The sequence below is a fragment of the Topomyia yanbarensis genome, unplaced genomic scaffold (genome assembly GCF_030247195.1).
Source record: "Topomyia yanbarensis strain Yona2022 unplaced genomic scaffold, ASM3024719v1 HiC_scaffold_41, whole genome shotgun sequence".
In the NCBI taxonomy this organism is placed as follows: domain Eukaryota; kingdom Metazoa; phylum Arthropoda; class Insecta; order Diptera; family Culicidae; genus Topomyia; species Topomyia yanbarensis.
In genome coordinates this window covers 91,057-116,019 of record NW_026683614.1, presented here as the reverse complement: position 1 = coordinate 116,019, position 24,963 = coordinate 91,057, and the positions used below count along the sequence as shown (strand labels likewise).

The 24,963-nt window shown below is 41.9% G+C and overlaps 1 protein-coding gene across 1 annotated transcript in view; it reads right to left on the bottom strand.

Moving 5' to 3' along the window:
• LOC131695541 (patronin-like) overlaps positions 1-22,171 on the bottom strand; it is a 116,994-nt gene extending 94,823 nt beyond the window's left edge. The window contains exons 1-2 of the mRNA XM_058984067.1: positions 21,576-22,171; positions 8,994-9,757 (exon numbers count right to left, since the gene is read on the bottom strand). Coding sequence (XP_058840050.1) covers positions 8,994-9,056 — 63 coding nt within the window. The 5' untranslated portion in view covers positions 9,057-9,757; positions 21,576-22,171. The remainder of the gene's footprint in view (positions 1-8,993; positions 9,758-21,575) is intronic.
• Positions 22,172-24,963: the final 2,792 nt, after the last annotated feature.

The following is a 24,963-nucleotide window of genomic DNA, read 5'->3' as shown; positions in this document are numbered from 1 at the left end:
ACTAAATTGGTTTTTGTTTACAAATGTAATCGGAGAATGAACTGAAAACAAAGCGCTTGGATGGAATCACACTGTTATTAGGAAAATACAATGTTTGCAGCTAGCATGTGCATCGCTGTTCACAGTGAGAAATCAGAGCAACTTATATCAGTTCTTGGTATTCTACAGAGGAGGAATGTTATGGCAACGAAGAATCAAGAATTCTAGTGAATCTCAAACAAAGATTTATTGAATGATGTGGAACTGGAGATCTCAAAACAACTTGGAACGTTTTCTAGCATCAATTCAACACGAATGTGATTTATGAATATACTATCGGAAATTATACATACGCTTAACACATCCATGGGTAAGAATTTTTCTAGCCGGTTCGAATCTCAACCATCAACCGTGTCTAATTGCTTCGCTGCCGGTAGTAAACACGGCAAGAAATTTCACGGAACCATAGACTAGCTACCAGTACCGATAAAAGCTGACGTCATCTTTGCTCGCCACACCAGTCATCCCTCCCTACTCCATCCAAACAGACCCATCGAATCTTTGGCGAATCACGAAAAAACGCTCTGAAAATTATAAGGTGGAACAAACTATACGACCGGAGTGCCGAGAAAATTGAAAATCAAACTGGAAAGCGAAGCAGCATACTTCGCCTAGACCGACCGACCGACGGATGTATATAAACGAACGAAAGGAAGATAAAGATCAAAACAAAAGAAAATCGCATTTTCAACCGCTGGAAATTGAGTTGCGCGAGCCTTGCCTTGCCTTGCGGTGCCGTGCCATGCCATGCCAGCGCGTGATACGACGAACGAACAGCACCAACACTACCCGAAGGTGAGTGACCTTCACCTGGCTGTGGTGTAGGAAAGCCCACCTCAGGAAATGTAACCCGGCATCGTGTGCGGTGAATGCAAATAAAATGTACAATATGCCGGCTGGAAGCGGACAATGTTGAACATAATTGCAAAAATAGACTTTTATACAATTACTTTTCAATGTACGGAATCTCCAATATCGACGATAAGATGATAACAGCCAACCTAGATTTCGTAACCTTTCCTAATTTCACGTACAACTTTGACTATAATCAAAACTCCCAATGAGTTCACAGTTGAACCAAGCTATATCAGTAGCCACGTTTTCAAGTATTATAATTAACTTTCGGTAAAGGATTTACGATCCTTCACTTCCGCTTTCAGATAGTGTAATAAGCAACTTTTCGCCTTGTTCTTAGTATCACCCTGCCCGTTTGAAGCCGTTAGTTATAGTTTTTGTTGGACACATTCCATTTTTATCATTATACTGGATCTGAGAAACGCATATTAGCCGCACCATGAATTATATCCTTCTGCTGATTGCAGAGGGCTTGTATCTTACTGTGGCCGAAAAAGGCAGTTATTGCAAATGCCCCATTTGGGTCAACTCAGATATCAATTTGAGAGGCACTTAATTTCAGAGCTTAAAAAAATTGACATCCCTTAGTGAACTTGAAAGAAAACAAAATTCAATTCATGCTCGGCGCGATGAATGAAATGTTTGGTTCGTTTCGCTCGTCATTCGTTCTCCCGACACAGCGCATTCAGGTTGGGACATGTTCGGTTTCAGAAGCAAACTGAATTTTGATTCTATGCCAGCTCTGAGAGGGATTATTGAGCAAAAGTACACCAGATATAGATTACGCAGTACACTTATGCTCGAAAATGTAGAAGATGCCAACTTCTGCCTTCAAACTGTCCACATAATAATAAATGAATGTTTCGGTTGGTGAAGGAAGCAAGCATTCTATTCTGCATGAAATTTCAGACAGTCGGAAAGTTAATGAATGAGGGAATCTGAATGTTGGTTTCGGTAAATGCAAGCAGAAATAGGTAACTGATTTTGAAATTTCAAAGCACTGCTTAATTCATTGAATAAGTACGAACTGGGACCTCTTCGAAGGGGGCTGGCGACTAAGTTTTACGGGTATTTTCAACGATTGAATCTCCAATTGACTGGAATGTGGTCATGGAGAAAGCAAACTCACTCATAGCAGCAGTATACAAGAGGCTTGTTCGCCTCGAGTTATGTGTGCCTCTAGAGGAACCCCTTGGTGAAATGCTGAAATTGCTAGACTGAAAAAGTTATGCATACAGAAAAAAATCCGTTCATAAATTCATAAAAACAAGGTCACGATTTCGTGAACTGAAGGATTTACGAAAACTGTTACTAGTTTCCTGAAATTGTGAAATATAAACCTCGTATTCATGAAACTATTTGTATTTCCAAAAAACTAGTTCGCGTCGGATACATACATGGCGTTACATTCGAATGTTTGGTAGGGTTACTATGGTTCTTTCCTAGACATGTTTAGTTTTTCTTGTGATTCTTATTCGCAATTTGGGAATACACAGACGACCGTTAAACGATGTTCATGATTGCAGGAGTTTATTCGCGATTTTTGTGATTTCTCATCCCAGTGACGAGCAAATAATACGGTTACTAAGCATTGCGGTTATCCAACCCGAGATAGATGCGGATAATCCATAACCGCGCGTCGCTTCCAGGATAGACTGGAAGCACACATTGTCAAAAGCACCTCCAATATCTAGGAATACACCAAAGCTAAATTGCTTGAGCGAGAAGCCGTTTTCAACGTTGTAAATAACATCGTGAAGCAGAGTGATCGTAGAATTCACACTTTTTTTTATAATTCGTTTATTTGACACAACTAATAGCGGTAGCTTAACGGAGCCGTGGATCTTTTATATGTTTACAAATGTAAAAATAAAAATATAAACAAATATTATTAAAATATTGGATCTCGTGCGCGCAACTTTTTATTGCGAACAGAGACCTTCTTTCGCGGGGTTTGCTGGCAATCTGCATCTGGGGGGTCATTTAATTCTTTTTTTAATTTTCACGCCCAGGTCGAACTTCACTAAAACTCAGTCGTTTTAAACAAAATTTAAAGTCAACGACCGCAGCGTTGTGTCGGAGTAGAGCTTTTTCGTCAACTTTACTCATGATGACAAGAATAATCCGATGTTTCCTTTGTTCTCGAGACAATGCACACTAGATCGAGAGGCCTGTTGTTCACTTGGCCCGATTGTACGTCTGACTGCGGCAGAAGTAGAAAGTAGACTGAAAGAATTCACACATTGATATGCATGTTGCAATATTTCCGTGATACTTGTGGACTGCGCAGTAGTAGGGTGATGAGCCTATTTTCACCATACTAAGCAAGGTGCCTCACTAATTCGATTATTTCTTGCCTTACAATCAATAGAATGCGTAAAAATTGACATCAACCGCTTTGCTTAGTTGTTAAGAACCAATATAATAACACAAATGCGTTGAAAACAGTAAAATTCTCGTGTTTGAGCAGAATGAAAACTCGAATCGAGTGCCCCTATTGTTGCGCTACCATTTGACTCAATGCGTTGAACAAAGATGGCAGACACTGCTCTAACCAACGGCTTCAAATGGGTAGGGTGATAATAGAAACATGGCGCAAATAGGCTCATCACCCTATATACGGCCTCTAGCAAAAGCAAGTATCGGACTAACATTCCTTCCCTTTCCTTCTGCGATCTACGTTTGGGCCTGGCCGGCGAAGGTATTGATCAATAAACACTTTAGAATAACCAGAGTTGCACATTGAAAGATTTGTCGCTACTCCCAAGCTTAATTGATTACCTGTGCGTGTTCAGCTAGTCCAGATCGATAATGGAGTAGCAGCCAGGGGTAGTCGCACAAGCTCAACCTCGATCGAAGGTTAAACTTAATTCGAAATAAACGTATCACACAGCGCGAAATTGAAGACAACGGTCCATTGGGTGCAATGCAAATGCATTTTTTGACAGTTTATACATTAAATGATTTTTTTGTAGATGCATACACTGGAATTTAATCTGAAAACTTTCCGAACACATGTTAATGTTTAATTATGTGTGTTATATTCAGAAGCTAAAAAAGAGTGAGTTCTCTCATATTACTAGACTATCCGGCAATGGCACCCTGAAACTGGTTGTCTAGTGTATATGAGCGGAACTTTTTTTGAGATTTGTTCAGCTGAAGGTACTGACCTGAGCTACTAGGGCCGAGGGTGGGGGCTTCCAGAGGTAACCGATACACGATCACGCAGGAACGGGTAATTTTAAATTCTTATGTTTTAAAATGTTGACCTAATTATCGGGACCTTTTCTTGATTGCGATGTCTTGGGAGGAGGTATGTTTGAATGATCGCGTTTGCGATCGGGTTTGTATTATCATTATCGCAAAGGACTCGAGCGTTTGTGTGTCATTTTGTGCGTTCTCTTTATCGCGTGGTCGTTTGTATGTCGCGTGTGGTAGTGCGTTTGTAATTTCACGTGGGCTAAAGCTTTTCCATAACCGCGTGGTCGTTTTCAGATACTTTTTCGTGGCGGTGATGCATTCCACCGCGACTTGGAAATTAGTCCGTCTGCTTTCTCTCGCGTTGTCGTTCACGTCCATTTATTTTTCTTGCTTACGGGTTGCTGTTGTAAAGCCGTCTTTGGTAATTGGCTTAATGGAACTGGGCACGATAGTTGTTGTATTGGTGATTGATACTGCCCGACCCGCAGTTGTTAGTTTGGCCTATGATGGAATTTCCTTAGCTTATGTGCAAGGTTTTCCTTGGTGTAGCGGCTGATCGCAGGATTGGCACGTAGGAATCAGTCCTTGGTACGTGATCAATATTTGCTGACTATATGTAACATCTTGGCTTGGTTTGCATTCGGTTGTCAAGTATCTGCTTTTTCGAATTTTAACGCGTGCTGATTGATTACGCTACGAGTACGCGGTGCAAGCTCATGTAGCTTTACTTCAATAGTGTCATCGTCTATACATGCTGGGATGTTGTATAAAATATCATTACATTCGACATGTTTTAAATTATTCTGATACCGCTTAGATAATGCTTTTGAAAATAATTAGTACCGAATGGCGTACATGGTGGAATTGCAAGCCGTTACGTCTGCTATGTTGGGCATCATGTTCGCCCTCAACCATTGCTCTACTTCACGAGCCGACGATCTTACAGGACATTTTGAAAAGTCAACAGCAACACAGTTCAACTGCATCGCGGAATGAATTTGTTTTGAATTATCACTCATTTTTGTTCACGAATCACACAGCTTACAGATATTTTGCATTTGAAAATATACAAAGGAACGTACGAGGGGATTTGTTTGCTTCCTCTGCTGTTGCAACGGCGCTATTTTCGCCTGCTGAACTGAGTAAGATGAGAAACCAGACTGATTAATGGTAATTGATGCATTAAGCTTGAGCCTGAGCTGCTGCTACTCCGTTATCGATCTGGATTAGCTGAAGTTGCACAGGAAATCAGTAGATAATTATGCTTTGGAGTAGCGAAACATCTTTCAATGTGTAACTCCTGGGTAATCCTAAAAAATTTATTGATCAATACTGGCGCCGGCCATGCCCAAACGTAGATCGCAGAAGGAAAAGGAAGGAATGTTGGTTCGATACTTGCTTTTGCTAGAGGTCGTATATACTACTGCGCATTCCACAAGTATCACGGGAGGAGGGTATTTGTTAGTAAGTATAGAAGTTGTATTCTACTTCTTCGTTATCGACGCCAGAGAGGTGACTCCACTATCTGGACTAAATATCGATCCATCAACTCATGGACCGGAGACCAACGGCTTTACTTCCCTTCCGAAGGAAGACGTGACCACAGATTTTTTCACCTCCGAAAAATCTCAACGACCTCGGTGGGGATTGAGCCCAGACGAACTGGAATGAGTGGCGGTCACAACATCTATTTTATGTCAATTTCACGATTAGACTACGTACGATCCTCAGCTCTTTGTGCTTTGGATGCATTCTTAAAAATCTGAACGATTTATGTACTTTTCTTTTGTGTGAATAGTAATACATAATAATTACGCCAAATTGCAGTTAACCCTTTCGTGCCCAACTTTTGTCTAGTGCACGTAGGATATCAAAACTATTTTTCCTTGAAAACGGTGGGGTCAAGAAACACGAAAAGCCATGTTTCATAAAGATTGGTGCTTCTCTCGCAGTACTAGAAGCTGCTCAATTTTTACCTTGCAATACTCAATACAATTCTCCTAGAATATTTACAATAGTCCACTTACGTTGAAAACGTAGCCAAAGGCACTCTAAATTGATAAGTTTTATCAGTTTTCAATAATATTGAACAATAACGAAGATATATGAAAAAATCATTTTTCGTCGTCAACGTTAACTGTCCCTGGCAGCACTGCTCCATTAGAATCCAATCAGACTAATTGCAATAACTTCAGTTCTACAGCTGATCCTTGTAACTGTTAGTACTCAAATGAAAGGCAATAGTCAGGATTATTAGCCTTATTTTTTTTGTGAACAAATCTTGCCTTAATCAAAAGATATAGCTGTTTAAAAACGTTGTTGCCCACAAACAACATGGGCATGAATGGGTAAACTAATAATAATAGACCTGAATCTATCTTCAATGTGCAAATTAACCCCGTTTGACGCACAAAACGCACACTCAACATTAGGAGAAACTGCAGTGTCCAAAGCAACAGCACTCATTCGTCCGAAACAGCGACGGTTCAAGTCGAAGGCACACTGATGTCACGCATTTCACTCACTCTACTGTAGGCACACTAACTCTAGACCTGCTGCGCCATACCAGGCAGGATCGACAACAAATCCAAACCTCTTTCTCTATACCATCTTCGAAATCCCTCTGGTCACCATTCCCCGTTTTGCGGAGACGAAATTACATCACTTTTAATTTTATTGAGCACTCTTGTGTGGCTGCCGCCACGATTTCGAGGATGTTGTTGGTAGTCGAGCGGAGAAAAACGATTGTCTTGCATTTTTCATTTTATTTTATTGGCTCCGTCCAATTGTCGAAGAATTCAATTGGCCGGAATCCACAGGGTGTCCGAAACGGGCTGTTTTCAATTCAATCCATCAAACGAGAATAGAGAACCGAAGCAGATCGGCAGCTGCTTCGGAATGCCTGGGTTAGAGCGCTAAAATCACACTCTTTCGAACGATGGGAGGTGGTTGGAACCGACGATGGTTGCGAGGTGTATCAGTAATGGAATTCCCGGAAATCTGCATCTCGTTAATGCACTCATCGTTGCAGTGATTACAAAATGTTCGTTCCTTTTTTATAATAAATAATTTGATCGGTATCGGAGTGCCGGAGTGAAAATCCTAAATTATACTAGAGACTAAACCACATCATTATGGTTATCCAAATTCTGGACTTTGAAAGTTTGTAAATATCGGCATCGTCTTTTGACATTTTAAAAGAGGTTTTTGGCAGCCTTCTGTCAAGGACGACGTCTCTGTACAGCCAGCATAACTGCCATGAAAGGCAAAACATTGATTTTGAACCGAATGATTAGAAGCTGTATTTAGTTACAAAATGTCGATTTTCTGAATGATATGATATTAAATCATCCGACAAGATGCAAAACGTCGTGTGGAATGCTTGAATATCGAGCATAGTGCCGAACATAATTCTTTGTTTGGGGCTTTATAGCTATAACGCCCCATATATGTAGGTCGCTGTCAAACTCCATATGATGGTATAGGGTTGCCAGGAGGCTGGTTTTTGGTGCTCAGGGTCAACATGATTGAATTGAGTATCAAACTTTTTGATAAAGAGAATAATATTAAATTTAGTTTTACAATTGTGGATCTTTTGTGGACCGTAGAGGTTCGATGAATAGGGTTTTTTAACGAAATCTATGGTAGCAAATATCTCCCAAATAACCAAAAAAATCGAAAATTTGCCAAATCTCAACCTTTTAAGCTCCCTTCCAAACAGACCAAAAATGTCAGAGAGCTACAAAAATTTCAAAACAAAACTTTTTGAGCGACTTTGAGGAATTTCACAATGTCAGAAAGTATTAGATGTATAACGCAATTAATAAATATGCGCACTGCCCAGGAATCTAATTTCTAAACCTCGGTGGTTCGTGAGCAAAGATAAATATTCATGCTATTTCTTCAACGCGCCTCTCGCTTGTGGAAGTACAGTGGCGGACAGGACAGGCACTCCTCACTGCATCTTTCATATTTTGTTCATAGACTCCGGGGTTAGCTTTCCTACAACACGTGTGTCACACACATACACCGTCGGAATACCAGCGACAGAAGACTCAATCAACTGGCAGCAAATGTTGAAACGTTGCATTACCACCGACATCATACTCACGGACACATACCTACCTAGCTAGTGTTATAGATAGTACGAATAGTGTACAAAGTCATTAGCTAACGCTCGCGAGTATCTGTAGCGAATGGTTATCTTACACTTTCATTTCTTTTGACGTGTGTCTTGTCTTCTCTGGTGGCGGTACTAATGTTATTATATGCGCGGCAGCACTGCCTAGGTTGTTATCTCACACTTGAATATTCCAGATTTCCAAGCGAGTTCGGCTCTTGTTTCTGGCGCTGTGTATATTTCGAAGGTACACCACCGTGCCACGAAGAGGCAGAATTTTTAATTTATTAGCCATTGAAAGCGGTGAAAAACGCAATTAGTATACGGTTAATAGTTTCAAGAGAGTAAATACACTCACAAAGGGAACGGAACTGGCATCGCTGAGAAAACTATTAAGCATTAAAGCAAACGATCAGATTTACTTGAATGTAACAGGTTTTTTTTCCGAATTTCCCATGGTTCGGACAGGAGCCTCGGTCAGGGGTTGTTGTGTCAACTGATAGTGGAGTGAGGGATATTTAGTGCGATAATTCAACAAAATAATTTACATGCCAGATGTACACTGCCGTGATCCGCATAACAGTTCCATTTGCTATGGGTTTCCTATGCAGGTGGGACTGTTATGCGGATCACGGCAGTACATACCATTTTTTCCCCTTATTTGCAAATTTATTGCCACAAACTTAAAGGAATAGATTTGACAAACGCACAGTATGTCATTGATAAATTTCAGTTATCCAAATGGTCCTTAAAATAAATATATTTATTCAAAACTTACAAATCGGGATTCCTGCGTCTCCATTTCATATGCTGATCTCTGCTGTGGCTGTTGCAAATCCATCTTATCCGGAGCCTATCGATTCCGTTCCTGCAACTCTTAGCACCAACACTCACATGTAAAACAGATGACACTATCGCGCGACACTTCTCGCAGCTCTTTCCTTTCGTCTGCACTTCTCACCAAAAACCCACAAACTTTCTCTTCCAATTTTTTGAAACTTTTTCTTTGTTGCTTTATATATTCCACTTTTCTGCTGCTCGCCCTGGTTGACTATCCCCGAACATTCACACAACACCTTCGATTTTCTAGCTATTGTTTCACTTCCTCCAGAGAGAAAAAAAAATCAAGCAGCCTCTACGAACACCTTCAAACCGTGTTCGCTCGCCCCCGCACTCCTAGCACCGGTTCTGGCACGGGCACACTCGATGACGCCAGTATATTTTGCAATTTCCACTAACAACGACATTCAACATGAGCTGCGTTTGTAGTTGGTAAGGTATGAATAATTGAGAATGACAGCTCTAGAACGCGATGAGTAATCACTAGCACAACCTGTGTGTCACCTTCCGGATGGATCTTTTCCAGCTGTTCGGTTGGTTTGCCGGAAAACACTACCGGATAAACGGGATTGTTTCAAGATTTCAACCTCTGGCAGGTTGTTAAAAAAACTGAGATATTCACACGCTCTCGGATTCACACGGAGTTCCACCAGTCTACGGAAAAAACGGACGATCGTGACCTGCGCTGTTTGCTGAGTTCATCTGGAAGAGTAGATAGAAGAGGTAAAATGAGATACGTTGAAGACAAAGTTTTCATTCATGTTGATCGAGGATATACAGTCAATCATTAGCAGCTGGAAATAATGTTCTTTTTCCCAATCGAGCGATATGCCGCTCTGGTTGGGGTGGGCGAAAATGTTGCTTGGTGGCGATCGAAAGCACAATGAGTTTAATTTCAAATATCTGGGCAAAAGTTTTAATTTCACAAATCCATATTTCGTCGACCATGAGAACGTTTTTGTGTTGTATATTTTGGTATTTTAGCTATTTTTTCATGATTCCGTAGTGTATGAATTATTCAAAAGTTATGAAGTTTGTTGCATTTAATCGGAAACGGGTTATGAGTAGTAAGAGTAAGAGAACTGCGGAGAGAAAACATTTTTGGCAACGTGTACCGCGGTATTGTATGGCAACACGTCCAATGTTATAAGGATAAGCAATGTTCGATTGGATTCGTTTTTTGACAGCTAAACGCGAATCCAATCGATCCAAAATGGAGTCCTTGCAGTTCTCTTTCTAGAGTTTTTCTAGTTATGAGTATCATCCGTAAAACTGAATTTAGCGCAATTAGACTGATTGACTTCCACTGGAGCAGTGCTGCCAAGGACAGTTTGAATAAGCGGTGAAGCATTTAATATTTGGGATTTTCGATTGATTGACACCGGTGTAGTGGATTGCACTGGTTTCGCACTTTCTAGCAGAAGTGTTAATGGAACATACCCAGTTTTCTGCACTTCTGCAAGAAAGTGCAAAAACGGTGCAGTTTCAGTGCACTCCACTACACCGGTGTCAATCAATCGAAAACCCCAATTGATACATCTTTTTCTTCAAATATACAGGGTGGCTCCATAAAACAGTCCCATGAAGATATTTTTATTATTTCTCGACAAACATATGATTACGGCCTAAAAGCCAACTGTCACAATCCACTTTGAATGGAAATTCCGGACAAACCGTTACACGCCGATCACAGATGTTGGTAGTAAACGAAAGAGAAAAGTTTTCTCATTCATAAACTGTTGTGAACTGCGTTCGACTAGTAACGGTTTGTCTGGAATTTCCATTCAAAGTGGATTTTGACAGTTGGCTTTTAGGCCGTAATCATATGTTTGTCGAGATTTTATTTATTTCATCAAAAAAAAAGTTCGAAAACTTTGGTGAAATATTTCTAGCATAGTTCAAATTTATTTACTTGATGGGATTATCTAGAGTGAACAAAATATGATGGTATTCAGTATATCGCTGATCGAAAATCTACAACCATGCGCATACATAATACTGACACCTCAAGTAATATTCGTTTCAACAAAGCTGAGAAATAAGTTTCCAAATGTGTACTGCTAATGTCATACAATTCAGCGCATTCGCCGGAAGGATAAGTATGGAAGATCTTTTGAGTATGTGAATTTTACCATTTATGATCATTACATTACTCCTGATAACGGTAACTAGGTGGTGGACAGTGCAGGGATGGCTGAAACACAAGTAATGAGAGGTTTTCCTGTCCATGAGGTGGTTGATAACACACACGAAGGCTTCGTGATCGCTAGGATCAACAGCGTATTTTTCTGTAGCTGCTATGCTCCCTGCTATGAGATGGACACCAGAGCAGTACAATAGGATGCTGGACGCACTAACCGACTCGTTAGTCGGACGAACTCCGGTTGTTATAGGAGGAGACTTTAACGCTTGAGCCGTGGAGTGGGGTAGCAGGCTGACCAACATAAGAGGTTACAGCTTGTTGGAAGCCTTGGCGAAGCTGGATGTGAGACTGTGCAACGAAGGTTCCGCTACCACATTCCGTAAAGACGGTCGAGAATCCATCATCGACATAACATTCTGCAGCCCTTCGCTGATGAATAACACGAATTGGCGAGATAGTGAGCAGTACGCACATAGTGACCACCAAGCGATCCACTATACCATTGGTCGGCGAAATTGTACGGTAATGCCGAGAGTGAAGACTGGCGAGCGGAAGTGGAAATAAAGGACTTCGACAAGGACCTTTTTGTGGAAACACTTCGTGCTGACAGCGTCATTCCAGTTCCGAGTGCCGATGAGCTTTCGGAAACAGTAGCGAGGGCATGTGATGTAACAATGCCGAGGAAAATTGAGCCGAGGAACTATCGGCGTCCGGTGCACTGGTGGATGCGATAGGCTCAGCATCCTCCGGGTTGCCTGCTAAAAGCCAGAAGACGCGTTCAGATAGCAAGATCTGATGCAGTCAGAGAAGAGTGTAAGGTAACATTTCGGATGGCCAGGGCCGCTTTTAAGTGCGAGATAGTGCTAAGCAAGTTCATCTGCTACTAGGAACTGTGCAGAGAAGTAGACGCCAACTCCTGGGGCAATGCTTACCGTGTCTTGGAGGGTCTTTTCCCGAGGCACGACCCAACCGCACGGCCGCCTACACCGTACGTTGATGCAGACGGCGGAAATGCTGGCGACAATCGAGTTTCCAACGACAAACTCCTTACTATGGCAAAAGGGCTGAAAGCGAAGAAAGCTCCTGGACCGGATGGTATCCCCAATGTGGCACTGAAGACTGCGATCCTGGCGTTTCCGGACATGTTCAGGATAGCCCTACATAAATGCCTGGACGATGGCTAATTCCCGGATAGATGGAAGATCCAGAAGCTGGTGTTGCTGCCAAAACGAAGGAAACCACCAGGAAATCCAGCATCGTATAGCCTGCTGGATACTCTTGGTAAGCTCCTGGAAAAGGTCATCCTTAACAATCTGACGACCTACGCTGAAAGTGAAAACGGACTATCGCAGAGGCAGTTCGGGTTCCGGAAAGGGATATCGACGGTAGAGGCCATCCGTACAGTCATCGCGAACGCGGAGAAAGCATTGAAGCAAAAGAGAAGGGGTAATCGCTACTGCGTCGTGGTAACGATAAACGTGACGAACGCGTTCAACAGGGCTAACTGGGGGGCTATCGCCGTAGCGCTGCACAGAATGTGGGTTCCGGAATATCTATGTAAGGTTCTGAAAAGTTACTTCCCGAACCGAGTACTGGTTTACGAAACGAACATGGGGCAGAGTCGATTATGGTCACGGCGGAAGTACCTCTGGAATATAATGTACAACGGTGTGTTAACACTGGAACTGCCTAGGGAAGTTGAGATCGTCGGCTTTGCAGATGATGTTGTCCTGACGATAACCGGCGAGACCCTTGAGGAGGTGGAGATATTGACGGCAGAGACAATAGGCATCGTGGAAACCGGGATGGCTGACGTCAAGTTGCGGCTGGCTCACCACAAAACCGAGGTAGTGCTGGTCAGCAACTGTAAAAAAAACAGCATGTCGAGATCAGTTTCGGGGGACAATCCATCCCATCGATGCGTGCGCTGAAGCACCTGGGTGTTATGGTCGACGATCGGTTAAATTACAACAGCCATGTCGACTATGAGAAGGCTGCGAGGACAATTAACGCATTGGCAAGGATCATGCCGAATCACGGAGGAGCAAGAGGCAGCACGAGACGTCTCCTGGCGTACCGGCCTGGGCTGCTGCACTGAATTCAAAGCGGAACCGGATAAAGTTGACAAGAATGTTTCGCTTAATGGCTGTTCGTGTCGCAAGTGCGTACAGAACGATATTGTCGGAGGCGGTTTGCGTAATTGCAGGGATGATTCCTATCTGCATCACTCTGGCTGAGGACGTGGAATGCCACCAGCGGAAAAATACACGTAATTGCAAGGAGACTGGTCCGAGCGGACTCGTTGGGTAAGTGGCAGCAAGAGTGGGACAACGCTGAGAAAGGAAGGTGGACCCACCGACTCATCCCAAATGTATCTTCTTGGGTACATAGGAAAAAATGGAGAGGTGAACTTCCATATGACGCAATTTTTGTCCGGGCACGGATGCTTACGGAAATACCTGCATCGGTTTGGGCATGCTTCGTCACCCCTTTGCCCGGAGTGTGTGGACATGCAAGAGACACCGGAACACGTGGTATTTGAATGCCCTAGGTTCGAAGAAGTTCGTAGGAGCATGCCTGGTGTGACAGTGGACAATATCGTCGGAAAGATGTGCCACGACTAACATATCTAGGACTAGTGCTAATTTGGGTACTAGTTCAGATACATAGTCTAACTGGACACCCAGATGGTGCTAGTTACTGACGAGGAGAATCCGAAACACTAAAACAAAAAAAAACATGCTTTATGTAAGGTATGTGCCCTCATGCACAAAGAAATTGGTCTTGTCCAAAATTTTTCCCACTTGGGAATTTTACATATCTAGGACGCTGTCAACAGAGTGGTTACGAGTATGCTCTCCGAGCTGCAGAGGAAGTGGCGAAGAGACCAACAAAGTAGCGCCATTGGCTAGAATGCCGCCGGGAAACCACAAATCGGGTTCCGAGAGAAATTCCGCCGCCGGGGAACTCTCCGACTGTGTAGACTAGGTCCACCACCGGGGACCAGTTGACGTAGCATCGAGTTTTGGTCGTCAAGGCGCCCGTGAACCGGACGTCAAGCTTTACCGAAACCGCCGGACCGACTTCGACACCCTACCGGGTAGCTCGTGAATAGGCTAGATCCACCGCCGGGGATTCGACCGAGTAGACCGCGTCGCACGCGGAATCGCCGGATAGACCTCAGCACCTACTGGATGGCCCGTTGAGTAGGGTAAATCCACCGCCGGGGACTAGACCGAGTAGATCGGGACGACGCGGGGAGCTAAATGGCTCACGGAAACGAACATCGGTATCAGGAGAAATCTACCGCTCGGTTTCGGGAGAACCTCCCTCGCCGGAAAATTCTTCGTCGGAGTAGGCTAGATCCATTGCACAGTGGGAAAAAATGAACCCAAAACGCGACTTTTTTTTTTGAAAAGGCTGGATGTCGTTTACCAGGAAAGGTTTTTCTTATCTAAAAAGATCTGAAAAATTGATTGCTCTTATTTACAAAGACCGCATGGTACGCTATCATGCCCGTTTTGCCCCAATTCCCCATTTCGTTTAAGTTTATGTTCAAAACTGAATATATAACTCGGAAGAAAGTTGAAAATGGCTGACAAAAATTAGTATTTCTTATGTAAAAAAGTCCAGAGAATCGATTGAAGATAATTAGAATAACCTCACAAAACGTATACACCCATTTTACCCCAATGCTCCGCAAAACCAAAGTTTGAAGTGATTTCTGGCTTTATATTTCGGTAAAAGACTATATGCGGCTGATTAAAAGTGATGATTCTTATGTATAAAAATCTCGGTTATCGTTTGAATATAGTTGGACTGGTCGCCCGAAACGTGTGTACCCGTTTTGCCCCAAATCCTCCCATAACTCAAGTATAATGTTAAACTTGGCTCTACATTTCAGAAAGAGGCTGAATGCGGTTGATCAACAGTAGTATTTCTTATTCAAAAAATTCTGGGGAATCGATTGAAGATAGTTAGAATGGCCGCACGAAACATGTGTGCCCGTTTTACCCCAAATCTTCCCATATCTCAAGTGAAAAGTTAAACCTGGCGGTGCTTCTCGAAAAGAGGCTGAGGGTGGTTGATGAAAAATAGTAATTCTTATGTAGAAAAATCTGGGGAATCGGTTGGAGATAGTTGGAATGACCGCACGAAACGATTGTGTCCGTTTTACCCCAATTATTCACATAACACAAGTGCGGTGATACATCTTACTCAATATTTCAGAAAGAAGCAGAAAGCTATTGATCAAAAGTAATTTTTTTATGCCAAATAATCTAGAAAATCGATTGAAGATAGTTCGAATGACCGGACAAAACATGTGAATCCGTTTTACCCACAACTCAAGTGTGAGGTTAAACCTGGGTGTACTTCTCGGAAAGAGGTTGAATGCGGCTGATGAAAAGTAGTAATTCTTATGTACAAAATTCCGAGGAATCGATTGGCGATAGTTAGAATAACCGCACGAAACTTGTACATCCGTTTTACCCCAATTCTTCCCATTACTCAAGCATGCACTTGAACCTCGCTCTGCTTCTCCGAATGAAGCTGATTGCGGCTGATGAAACGTAGCAATTCCAATGTAAAAACTTCCGGGAAATCGACTGAAGATAGTTATAATGACCGTACGAACCGTATATACCCGTCTTACCCCTATTCTTCACATAATGTATAGTGGAGTTATACCTTACTTATCATTTACGCAAGAGGCTGAAAGCGGCTCACCAAAGTAGTTTCTCTTATGTAAAACAGTTCAGGGAATCGATTGAAAATACTTGAAATGACCACACGAAACGTGTTTACCCGTTTCACCTCAATTCTTTCCCTTATACAAGTGTTAACTAATACTTACCCAACATTTCAGAGAGGCTGAAAGCGGTTAATAAAAAGTATTTTTTATGTTAAATACTTCAGTGAATCAATTGAAGGTAGCTAGAATGTCCGTTTTACCCTAAGTTCCTCTCACAACTCAAGTATGAAGTTAAACCTGGCTATAATTCTCCGAAAGAGGCTGAATGCAACTGATGAAAAATAGTAATTCTTATGTACAAAAAAATCGCGTTCGGCCTCTTGCTGAAATGATGAGTAAGATATAACTTCACACATACATTACGTGAAGAATTGGGGCACTAGCACTAGGGTCATACTAGCTATCTCCAATCGGTTGCCCGGAATTTTGTACATAAGAATTACTACTTTTCATCAGCTGCGCGCAGCCTCTTTCCGAGAGGTACAGCCAGGATTAACTTCACATTTGAGCTATGGGAGAAATTTGGGGTAAAACGGGTATATATATATTTTTTTCCAGTCATTCGAACTATCTTCAATCGATTCCCTGAACTGTATAACATAAAAAAGTTACTTTTAATCAGCCGCTTTCAGCCTGTTCCTGAAATGATGAGTAAGACTTGACTTCACACATACATTATGTGAATAATTGGGGTAAAATAGATACAAACGTTTCGTGCGATCATTCTAACTCTCTGCAACTGATTTTTCGGATTGGGTTGCATAAGAATTGCTACTTTTCATTAGCCGCATTCAACCTCTTTCCGAGAAGTACAGACAGGTTTAACTTCACACTTGAGTTGTGGGAAGAATTTGGGGTAAAACAGATACACGTGTTTTGTCCGGTCATTCGAACTATCTTCAATTGATTTCCTGGACAATTTGGCATAAAAAATACTTTTGATTAACCGCTTTCTGCTTTTTTTTCTGAAATATTGAGTAAGATACACCTTATGTATTGAGTAAGATACACACTAATGTTATGTGAATAATTGGGGTAAAACGGATACAAACGTTTCGTGCGGTCATTCCAACTATCTCCAACCGATTCCCTAGATTTTTCTACATAAGAATTACTATTTTTCATCAACCACCCTCAGCCTCTTTTCGAGAAGCACCGCCAGGTTTAACTTTTCACTTGAAATATGGGAAGATTTGGGGTAAAACGGGTACACATGTTTCGTGCGGCCATTCTGTCTATCTTCAATCGATTCCCCAGAATTTTTTGCATAAGAAATACTACTGTTGATCAACCGCATTCAGCCTCTTTCTGAAATGTAGAGCCAAGTTTAACATTATACTTGAGTTATGGGAGGAATTGGGGTAAAACGTTTCGGGCGACCAGTCTAACTATATTCAAACGATAACCTGGATTTTTATACATAAGAATCATCACTTTTGATCAGCCGTGCATAGTCTTTTACCAAAATAGAAAGCCAGGATTAACTCCAAACTTTAGTTTTGCGAAGAATTGGGGTAAAATGGGTGTATACGTTTCGTGAGATTATTCTAATTATCTTCAATCGATTCTCTGGACTTTTTTGCATAAGAAATATTAATTTTTGTCAGCCATTTTCAACTTTCTTCTGAGTTATATATTCAGTTTTGAACATAAACTCAAACGAAAGGGGGAATTGGGGCAAAATGGGCATGATAGCGTACTTTACGGGCATTTTAAATACCTGCAATAGATTCCCCAGACATTTTCACTTAAGAAGTATGCATTTTGAGTAACGACACTTAGCCTTCTATCAAGCTATTGAGTAAAGTCGCGTTTTTGATACTTTTTTTCTCACTGTGCATTGGTGGGGACTAGACCAAGTAGTTCGTGAACAAGTGAGAGCGGGAGCTATATGGCTCATCGGGAAAGTAGAGCGAAATGGAACGAGACGGAGCCAAAGGACTCAAGAAATTGTGGTGCTAAAACCAAAGAAGAATCGGTATCAGGAGAACTTTCTTTGCCGGTGAACTCTCCGTCGGCGCAAGCTAGATTCACCGCCGGGGATTAGACTGAGTAGACCGCGACTAGGCACCACATGTCGCGGGTCGTCGGAGCACCAGCGAACCGGACGCCCTGCTCCACCGGAATCGCCGAACTGACCTCGACACCCGGCTGGTTGGCTCGGTTTCGGAAGAACTTCTTTCGCCGGGAAATTATCCGTCGGAGTAGGCTTAAACAACCGTCGGGGACTACACCGAGTAGTTCGCGAACAAGTCGGGAGCTCAACGAGTAAATGGCGCTGAATAGTACGAGAAGGGAGTTGCGGTGCTAACTAGCACAAGGGAGCCGAGTCGTGTTGCTGAACGGCAATAGGGAGCCCAAGGGCTCGGTGAATTAGACAATCTGAAGTTTGCCGCCCAGATTGTCTTCGTAGGGGACTACTACTAATTAGTTGAATTAGAGTGGGTGCTATGCACATAAAAACCCATCCCTGAAGTAATTCCGCAAGGTGTAGCCCCTCGACTTGCTCAGTGGGTGTTGGGAGGGGAAATATGTTTATGCTATGGGTATTGATCAATGGCTTCACACGTACTCACCAAGTAACTCATTCGTCAACAGGAACAGGTAGAAATGGATCCATCGATTGACGTTTACGTCCGAGGAGAAGGAATACCAATCCACAGACCCTAAAACAAAAGACCAATGATCGCCGAATTTCAACAAAACCATCCAAGGACGAGGCTTGGAACTCCTTTCCGAGTACGATAGAGGAAAACAGACGATAGGTGTAAATAATGGTTCAAAAGGGCTCACTTTGGTTCCAACTAAACCAACAAATCGCTAATTTCATGCAATAATACAAATTTATTCAACATAAAAGGCCTTGAGGTGGATTGTGGCGTCACTCAATACTTGCGGTTTCTATGGCCACTATGGTGATGAAGGCTGCGACGGGTACCCGGAGCGTGTTCTAGTTGGTTGTACGACAATGGCTGGTTCTGGAGGCTGGACGGAAGCGGCTGGTTCTGGAAGCTGAATGATAATGACTCTGACGACCAGCAGATGTAAGGGGCTTTGACATGCGATGCGCCTACGCATATGGAGCTGGGTCTGACGGCTGTCGATAGCGATAACGGTTCTGATCAGCGAATGGGGAACTTTGTAGTAATAGCGTTCCGCTATGTCGATCTTTCCGGTCCACAAATCGTTCGGGATTGTGTAATGGTGATCGGTATCATACCAAAATGGCCGGCTAGGGCCCCTTTGTCTGCGGAAGAAATTGGACGGAACGCGTTCCGGGCCAGAACAAGTTCCTTTGATGTTTGTGGATGGAAAGAACTCGATCACTCTATTGGTCAAACTATATTTGCTTCGACCTACTAAACGATCGGGCCGGATATCGGTTTCGACCGAACTTTGACAGGTCGCTGTATTTTATTGGCAACCCTTCTAATAGCTGCAACGCCAATGGACTGAATGTTGCGCGACATTGTTCGCTCAAACCATTGCGACCGGTATCCCTAGCGTGTATCTGTGAGCGTTACCGCGTGAGTGACCCCTCCGTCCTAGACGAAACGTCAGACTCGGCGGGCTATCACTCACACAGCTGGACTTCATACCCAGGGTAGGATTTAGGATAGGTGGACCTCACTGAGCAAATCGTGTGTAATATTTCATTGTGGCGAAGCCGACAATAAACGGTGTAACCAGCGGTTACAAAGGTAGTGCCTGGAGGAATCAGGTTCTAGGCAAGAGCAATTGTTTTCCTGGATCGGGTGATGGCTGCCCAAACCCGCTTCCTGAGACATTTGGGTTTTTGTACATTTTTCCCGACTAAGGGTTATCTTGAATTTTTTTAATGCTCTCTAAAAAAATATTCACACACAGACATTTTCCGATCTCGATGAGCTAAGTCGAATTTTATATGACACTCGGTCATCCATGCACTGTTAGGCCCCATGCACAACTGGGTCAGACATCACTTCGTTAAATGTTTAATAACTTCTTTTAACAAAGCCGGATTGACTAGCAGTCTTCGACAAAGTTGTAGACAATTAAATTGTCTTTCTTATTTTCACTTACAGGGATAATACGATGCATACAGTAAATTGTTGAAAAATCCCATACAAACTTCAGGCACGTTGGTCCGGTAGCTAGACTTGTTCGATTTGCTTCAAATTTGGTGCAAGTACTCCAGGTGGGACTAGGAATCGACTCAGGGGTGGGCTGATAGAAGTCATATTTTTCCTGTCACTCTAATGGCCATGCATGCGGTTTGTTATGACGTCGATCAACGTTCGTTGAAGCCCATGGCGATCTGCGACGATGGGTGGTGAGTGAGAGAAAGATGTTGACATACGTTGGTACTCTTCACGGACAACAGCGCATAAGGTCTTGTTAACGTGTGGACCAACTTGTTTTTGAGTGGAAAACCATTTTTCCCATTCCTGCCTCCGGTTTCAATTCCTTCTGCTTTCGGAATACCTGCTTCATGAAGAGCCACCGTACAAGCTATGCAAAGTCAGCGGCAGCACCACTCGGACAGTAAGAGCTCCAGAGGACGGAAGCAATCCTGTGCCAGCATACTCAGTGGGACAGCTTCCAAGATGAAATGAGTGCCTTAACCAACAACTTGAAGCGTCAATGGAGATAGATAGCCAAGAAAGGTAGTCCAATCTGTGTAGTCCAAAGAGCTTTGTAAGTCTGGACGACGAAGGTGTGCTACTCATGGATTGGCAGCTTCCGTGAAAATCATATTCGACAAAAAGCATCCAATAATCCTGTCGAGACTACATAAAGTTACGCAGAAGTTGCTCCTTCACTATCATGAGGAAATCGGACGCGCTAGTCCGAATACCGCGTGTTCAACGAGATGAGACAGCGGTTCCTGATTCTAAAAAAGTCATTACAGCATGACCTGAGCAAATGCATCTGGTACAAAGTCAACAAGGTCCATACACGATCGCCAAGAACGAGTCATCTCTCATCTTCGACTTTTCAATTTCGTAGGTCTCTAGATTACCTGGAAATCACGTTTGGACGGTGAGGAGAGAACCGATAGGTATCAGTTTTCACCTGCTTGGCTGTAAGTACATCTGATCAAAGGATCGGATGGACGATTACAAAAGTAAGAGCTACTTTTGGTAAAATGCAGCGAGGTCTTAGCCGTCTGTCAATTCAGACACTCCAAACAAACAAAAATGCAGCGAGATGTACTGAATTTAGCAGGTATATCCTTGTCGCCCACATTATAAATATTTTCGTTGCGCAGAATTCAAAATTATGCAATTATGCAAGTTTGAAATACAAGTGTTTACGAATAATAATAATAACAATAATACATTTTTTAGAAGTATTAGATAACATTACTGTGATTCAATTTTGACCACTGTGAATAAATCAATATTCGAATGTGTGCTTGAACTGTATACCCACACAGAAATTCTTCTCTCTTCACAACACACCAATACAGTTGGAGATCTGATGATGGAACTGAAAATCTCAATCAGAGCTGTGCAAATGCAAGAACTGAGGAACCAGGAAGATTTTTCTTTCCTTCAGATACTTCCGATCATAGTTGTTTTTGCAACCAATTTGCTGGTAATCCTGACACACAATGATGGAAAATCATTTTCACTACTTACCACAGGCACATTTCCGGTTAACTTAATTTTCCAACAAAAACTCCCATTCCGAGCAAAGAATGATAGAAATCCAAGTTGGAACAGTACCGTTTTCACGGAAACTTCTACGCCGTTCCCCTTTATACCATTTGTTATAAACACGTAACAGATTTCACCCGAAGCATCAAACACTAGTCAAATACCAGGTCCACCTTCCCGATTTAGTTGTTCCACTTTTTCAATCTCCAGCAGAAGCAGAGAAACGGTAACCGAAAATATCGCCTTTGCTGACGACAGACTTTCTTTCTACCAGTCACCGATCAGCGATTTTCTTTTCTCGCTAGAGCTTACGGACAATCATTCGGCTGGATTCACCCACGGACACACGACCATCACCACTAACTCGACACGGACATTTTCGAAACACCACCCAAATCCCGTACACTCCTAATTTTACACAATTTAATGATATTGAAGAACCATGAAAAGGCGAAAAATGTCTTTTCTTCACGTTTCCTTTCTCAAATCGCACAGAAACCTTCGACGACGACGATCTTTTCTTGACTCCGCTCAAAATGCGACTTGAACTCTCGCGAAAGCAGAATGACTTTTCTCCGTTGCTGTTTTCTTGTGTGGTCGCGTGCAGTTGGCAGCGCTGCGAGGTTGTTGCTGTCAAAATTTATAAGAGCATTATCAGCAGCGTTTTATTTTGCATATAAGGAGTTTCAAAGTAGAACTGGCACTGAAACAATCGCATCTCCACCCGGTCAAGCCATTCGGAACTTTGAATGGAATCTGTATGAATTCCAGCTCAAATGATTGAATCTAAATCGATTGTTTCATTTGAGCTGCGATCCATACTGAATTCCGAAACGGTTCCGGGATGGGTTTAACTATGGGCAGCAGAGTGTTTTATTTTATAATTCCGAACAGTTTTGTTTTATTTAAAATAGTATACGCCACCGTTCTATTTCGCGGCTTTTCTTTGAAATGGTCAATAAACAAAATGACGGAATCTAGTAAAATGGATTTGAAATTTTGCTAATATCTAGGGGGAAATCACTCTAAACTTTGGACTAAAATAAATTAGAGAGCTTTTTTGTTCCCAAAATAATCCCGACTAGTTTTAGTTATTCTTGTTAGCTTTTGCTGTTCTTGAATAATCCCACCTAGCTTTCAATAACCTTGGTTTAGATAGCAGGTGTCACTTCAAGTATTTTGATACCAAAATATCTCGCTAAACTATTTTAATCTCGGTTAAACTTTTCTAGTCCTAATCTTTTTTGGTACACACTTAATTTTAATAACTGGGTACAGTAAAATTTTGCTGGGGTTTTGAACAGCAAACCGTTCGGTAATCAATTCAGTAAAACAATTTGGTACCGAACTCTCCGCAATTCGTTCTATCCAAACGTCAAAAAACACTGGTCAGTCAGTAGTTTCTTCTGAAAATGGCGACTTGACAGATGATTTGCTGTACCCGTTTTGTAAGTTTTTGACGCGGTTCAATAACGTTGGTACAATTTTGCCGAACAACCAGTCAGTATTTTACTGGATAATGTTTATGTACCGAAAAAAACAGAAGAGCTGATAAATTCAGTGAAAAATATTGCGGGTTCCAGTAAATTATTCAATAAATTACTGAAAATCGCTAAAAAATGAAAACTATTCCGCAAATTTTTAAACAATTTGCTGACAGCTCCTTAAAAATATCACTTTACTGAGCAAGTCGTCAAAAGAAATTACTGAACAAGTTTGGGCTGGGTTAGTGTGTAGGGGTTAGACTCAGACCAAGTTTAGAGTGATTCCACCGCATCATTCCCGTCTCTGGGTATTGATTGGATTTGCTCTGATTTCCCGGTTGCTGTCGGCTGAGAGTAAAAGTCCACACCACCTGATCCGTTGTTTATGGAACAACATTCGTTTGCGGCATTAACATCAATAAACATAAGAGTTGATTTCTTCTTTCAAACAAGAGCAATTTTCTAAATCTATATACCAAATAGCTCTCAAAAGCAAACTGAATCAACAGTTTGCCCGGTTGTTAAAACAAAGGGGCCATAAATTAGTTTAAGTCCGAAGAAGCTACAGCAATGTCGGGCAGCACGCGATTTGAAGCGATGTGGCGTAGCCACATTAGGCGTGAATGTTATTTATTAATTTGTAAAGAAGAATAAACTAATTAATTTTGGTTCCAGTTCAATTTTAGTACGATCGGTAAACATTTAAATTCATTTAAATATTTAAATTCATTTAAATATTTCGGTAGTTGCCGTTATGCTCAAACATTGCAGCTACATAGCAGCTGCTTTCACCAACATAAGTAACTTTCCCTCGAAAGATGAACATTATTGTCAACATGCAATCAAAATACATAATACAGGAAAGGATATCCTCAAAAAACATCCTGGTAATTAATAACTTTACCACTTAATATACCCATGCCAAACTACCGTTATGCTAAATTGCTGTTTTCCTTAACATAAAAATATTTATTCGAAAAGACATTCAGCACTAGCACGGCTCAAAATTATGCCGAATTACCTGACTTCTCGTACAGTCCTAAATTATATGTTTCCCTGTAGTTGAAAAAATGGCAAATTTACTTCAGTGTGATAATTTCTCAAAATTATGCCAAATGTCCGTTATGCCAAATGACACTTTACGCAAAACTAGAAATTATGCCAAATAACCGTTATCCTGGAGATAAAATAAATTATGCCAAATGTTCGTTATGTCAAATGATCTTCAGTGTGATCACTGATCAGTTCTCAAAATTGGGCCAAATAATTATTATTCAAAATCTCCGTTATGCTACACGACCTTCTAAGCCAAATGACTATGCCAGTTGACCCTGACCCCAAGAACAGCACTGCTTTACACTGATTGATAAGCTAAGAAACGATAGGATAGAACGACTAAAGAAATTGGATGGCGCGGAATCATAATAAATGTGGAAACCAGTGTGTACTTTTGGGCTGAAAGTGAAATGCATACAATTGAAATTTCAAATAAAGCAGAAAAGTCTGAAACATGTGTGGCAAACGTTTGTAGGTGGCGCAGGATCGGAGTAATGCAGTTGGAGTGCTGCTGTCAAACACGTCCAGCAACAGTCGCAACAGTTATATAGATGGCAAAAGTGAAACACTGATTTTCAACATATCAATTACACAATCTTAAACGAATACTATTCTAGCCTAAATGTCTGTTATAGGCTTCGAATCTTATTGGATTTCTATGATTTAAATACTTGACCTCTTGACAAATTCCATTTCGAACTTGAAAAACACAAACGCTGTTTTTAAAATTACAATATATCCCCCATTTTGTAAATGTTGGTGCAGGTAACAGAGAATCTATTATCAAACGTTTCGGAGTTAGATGGATTTGGATACATTAAAATAAAATA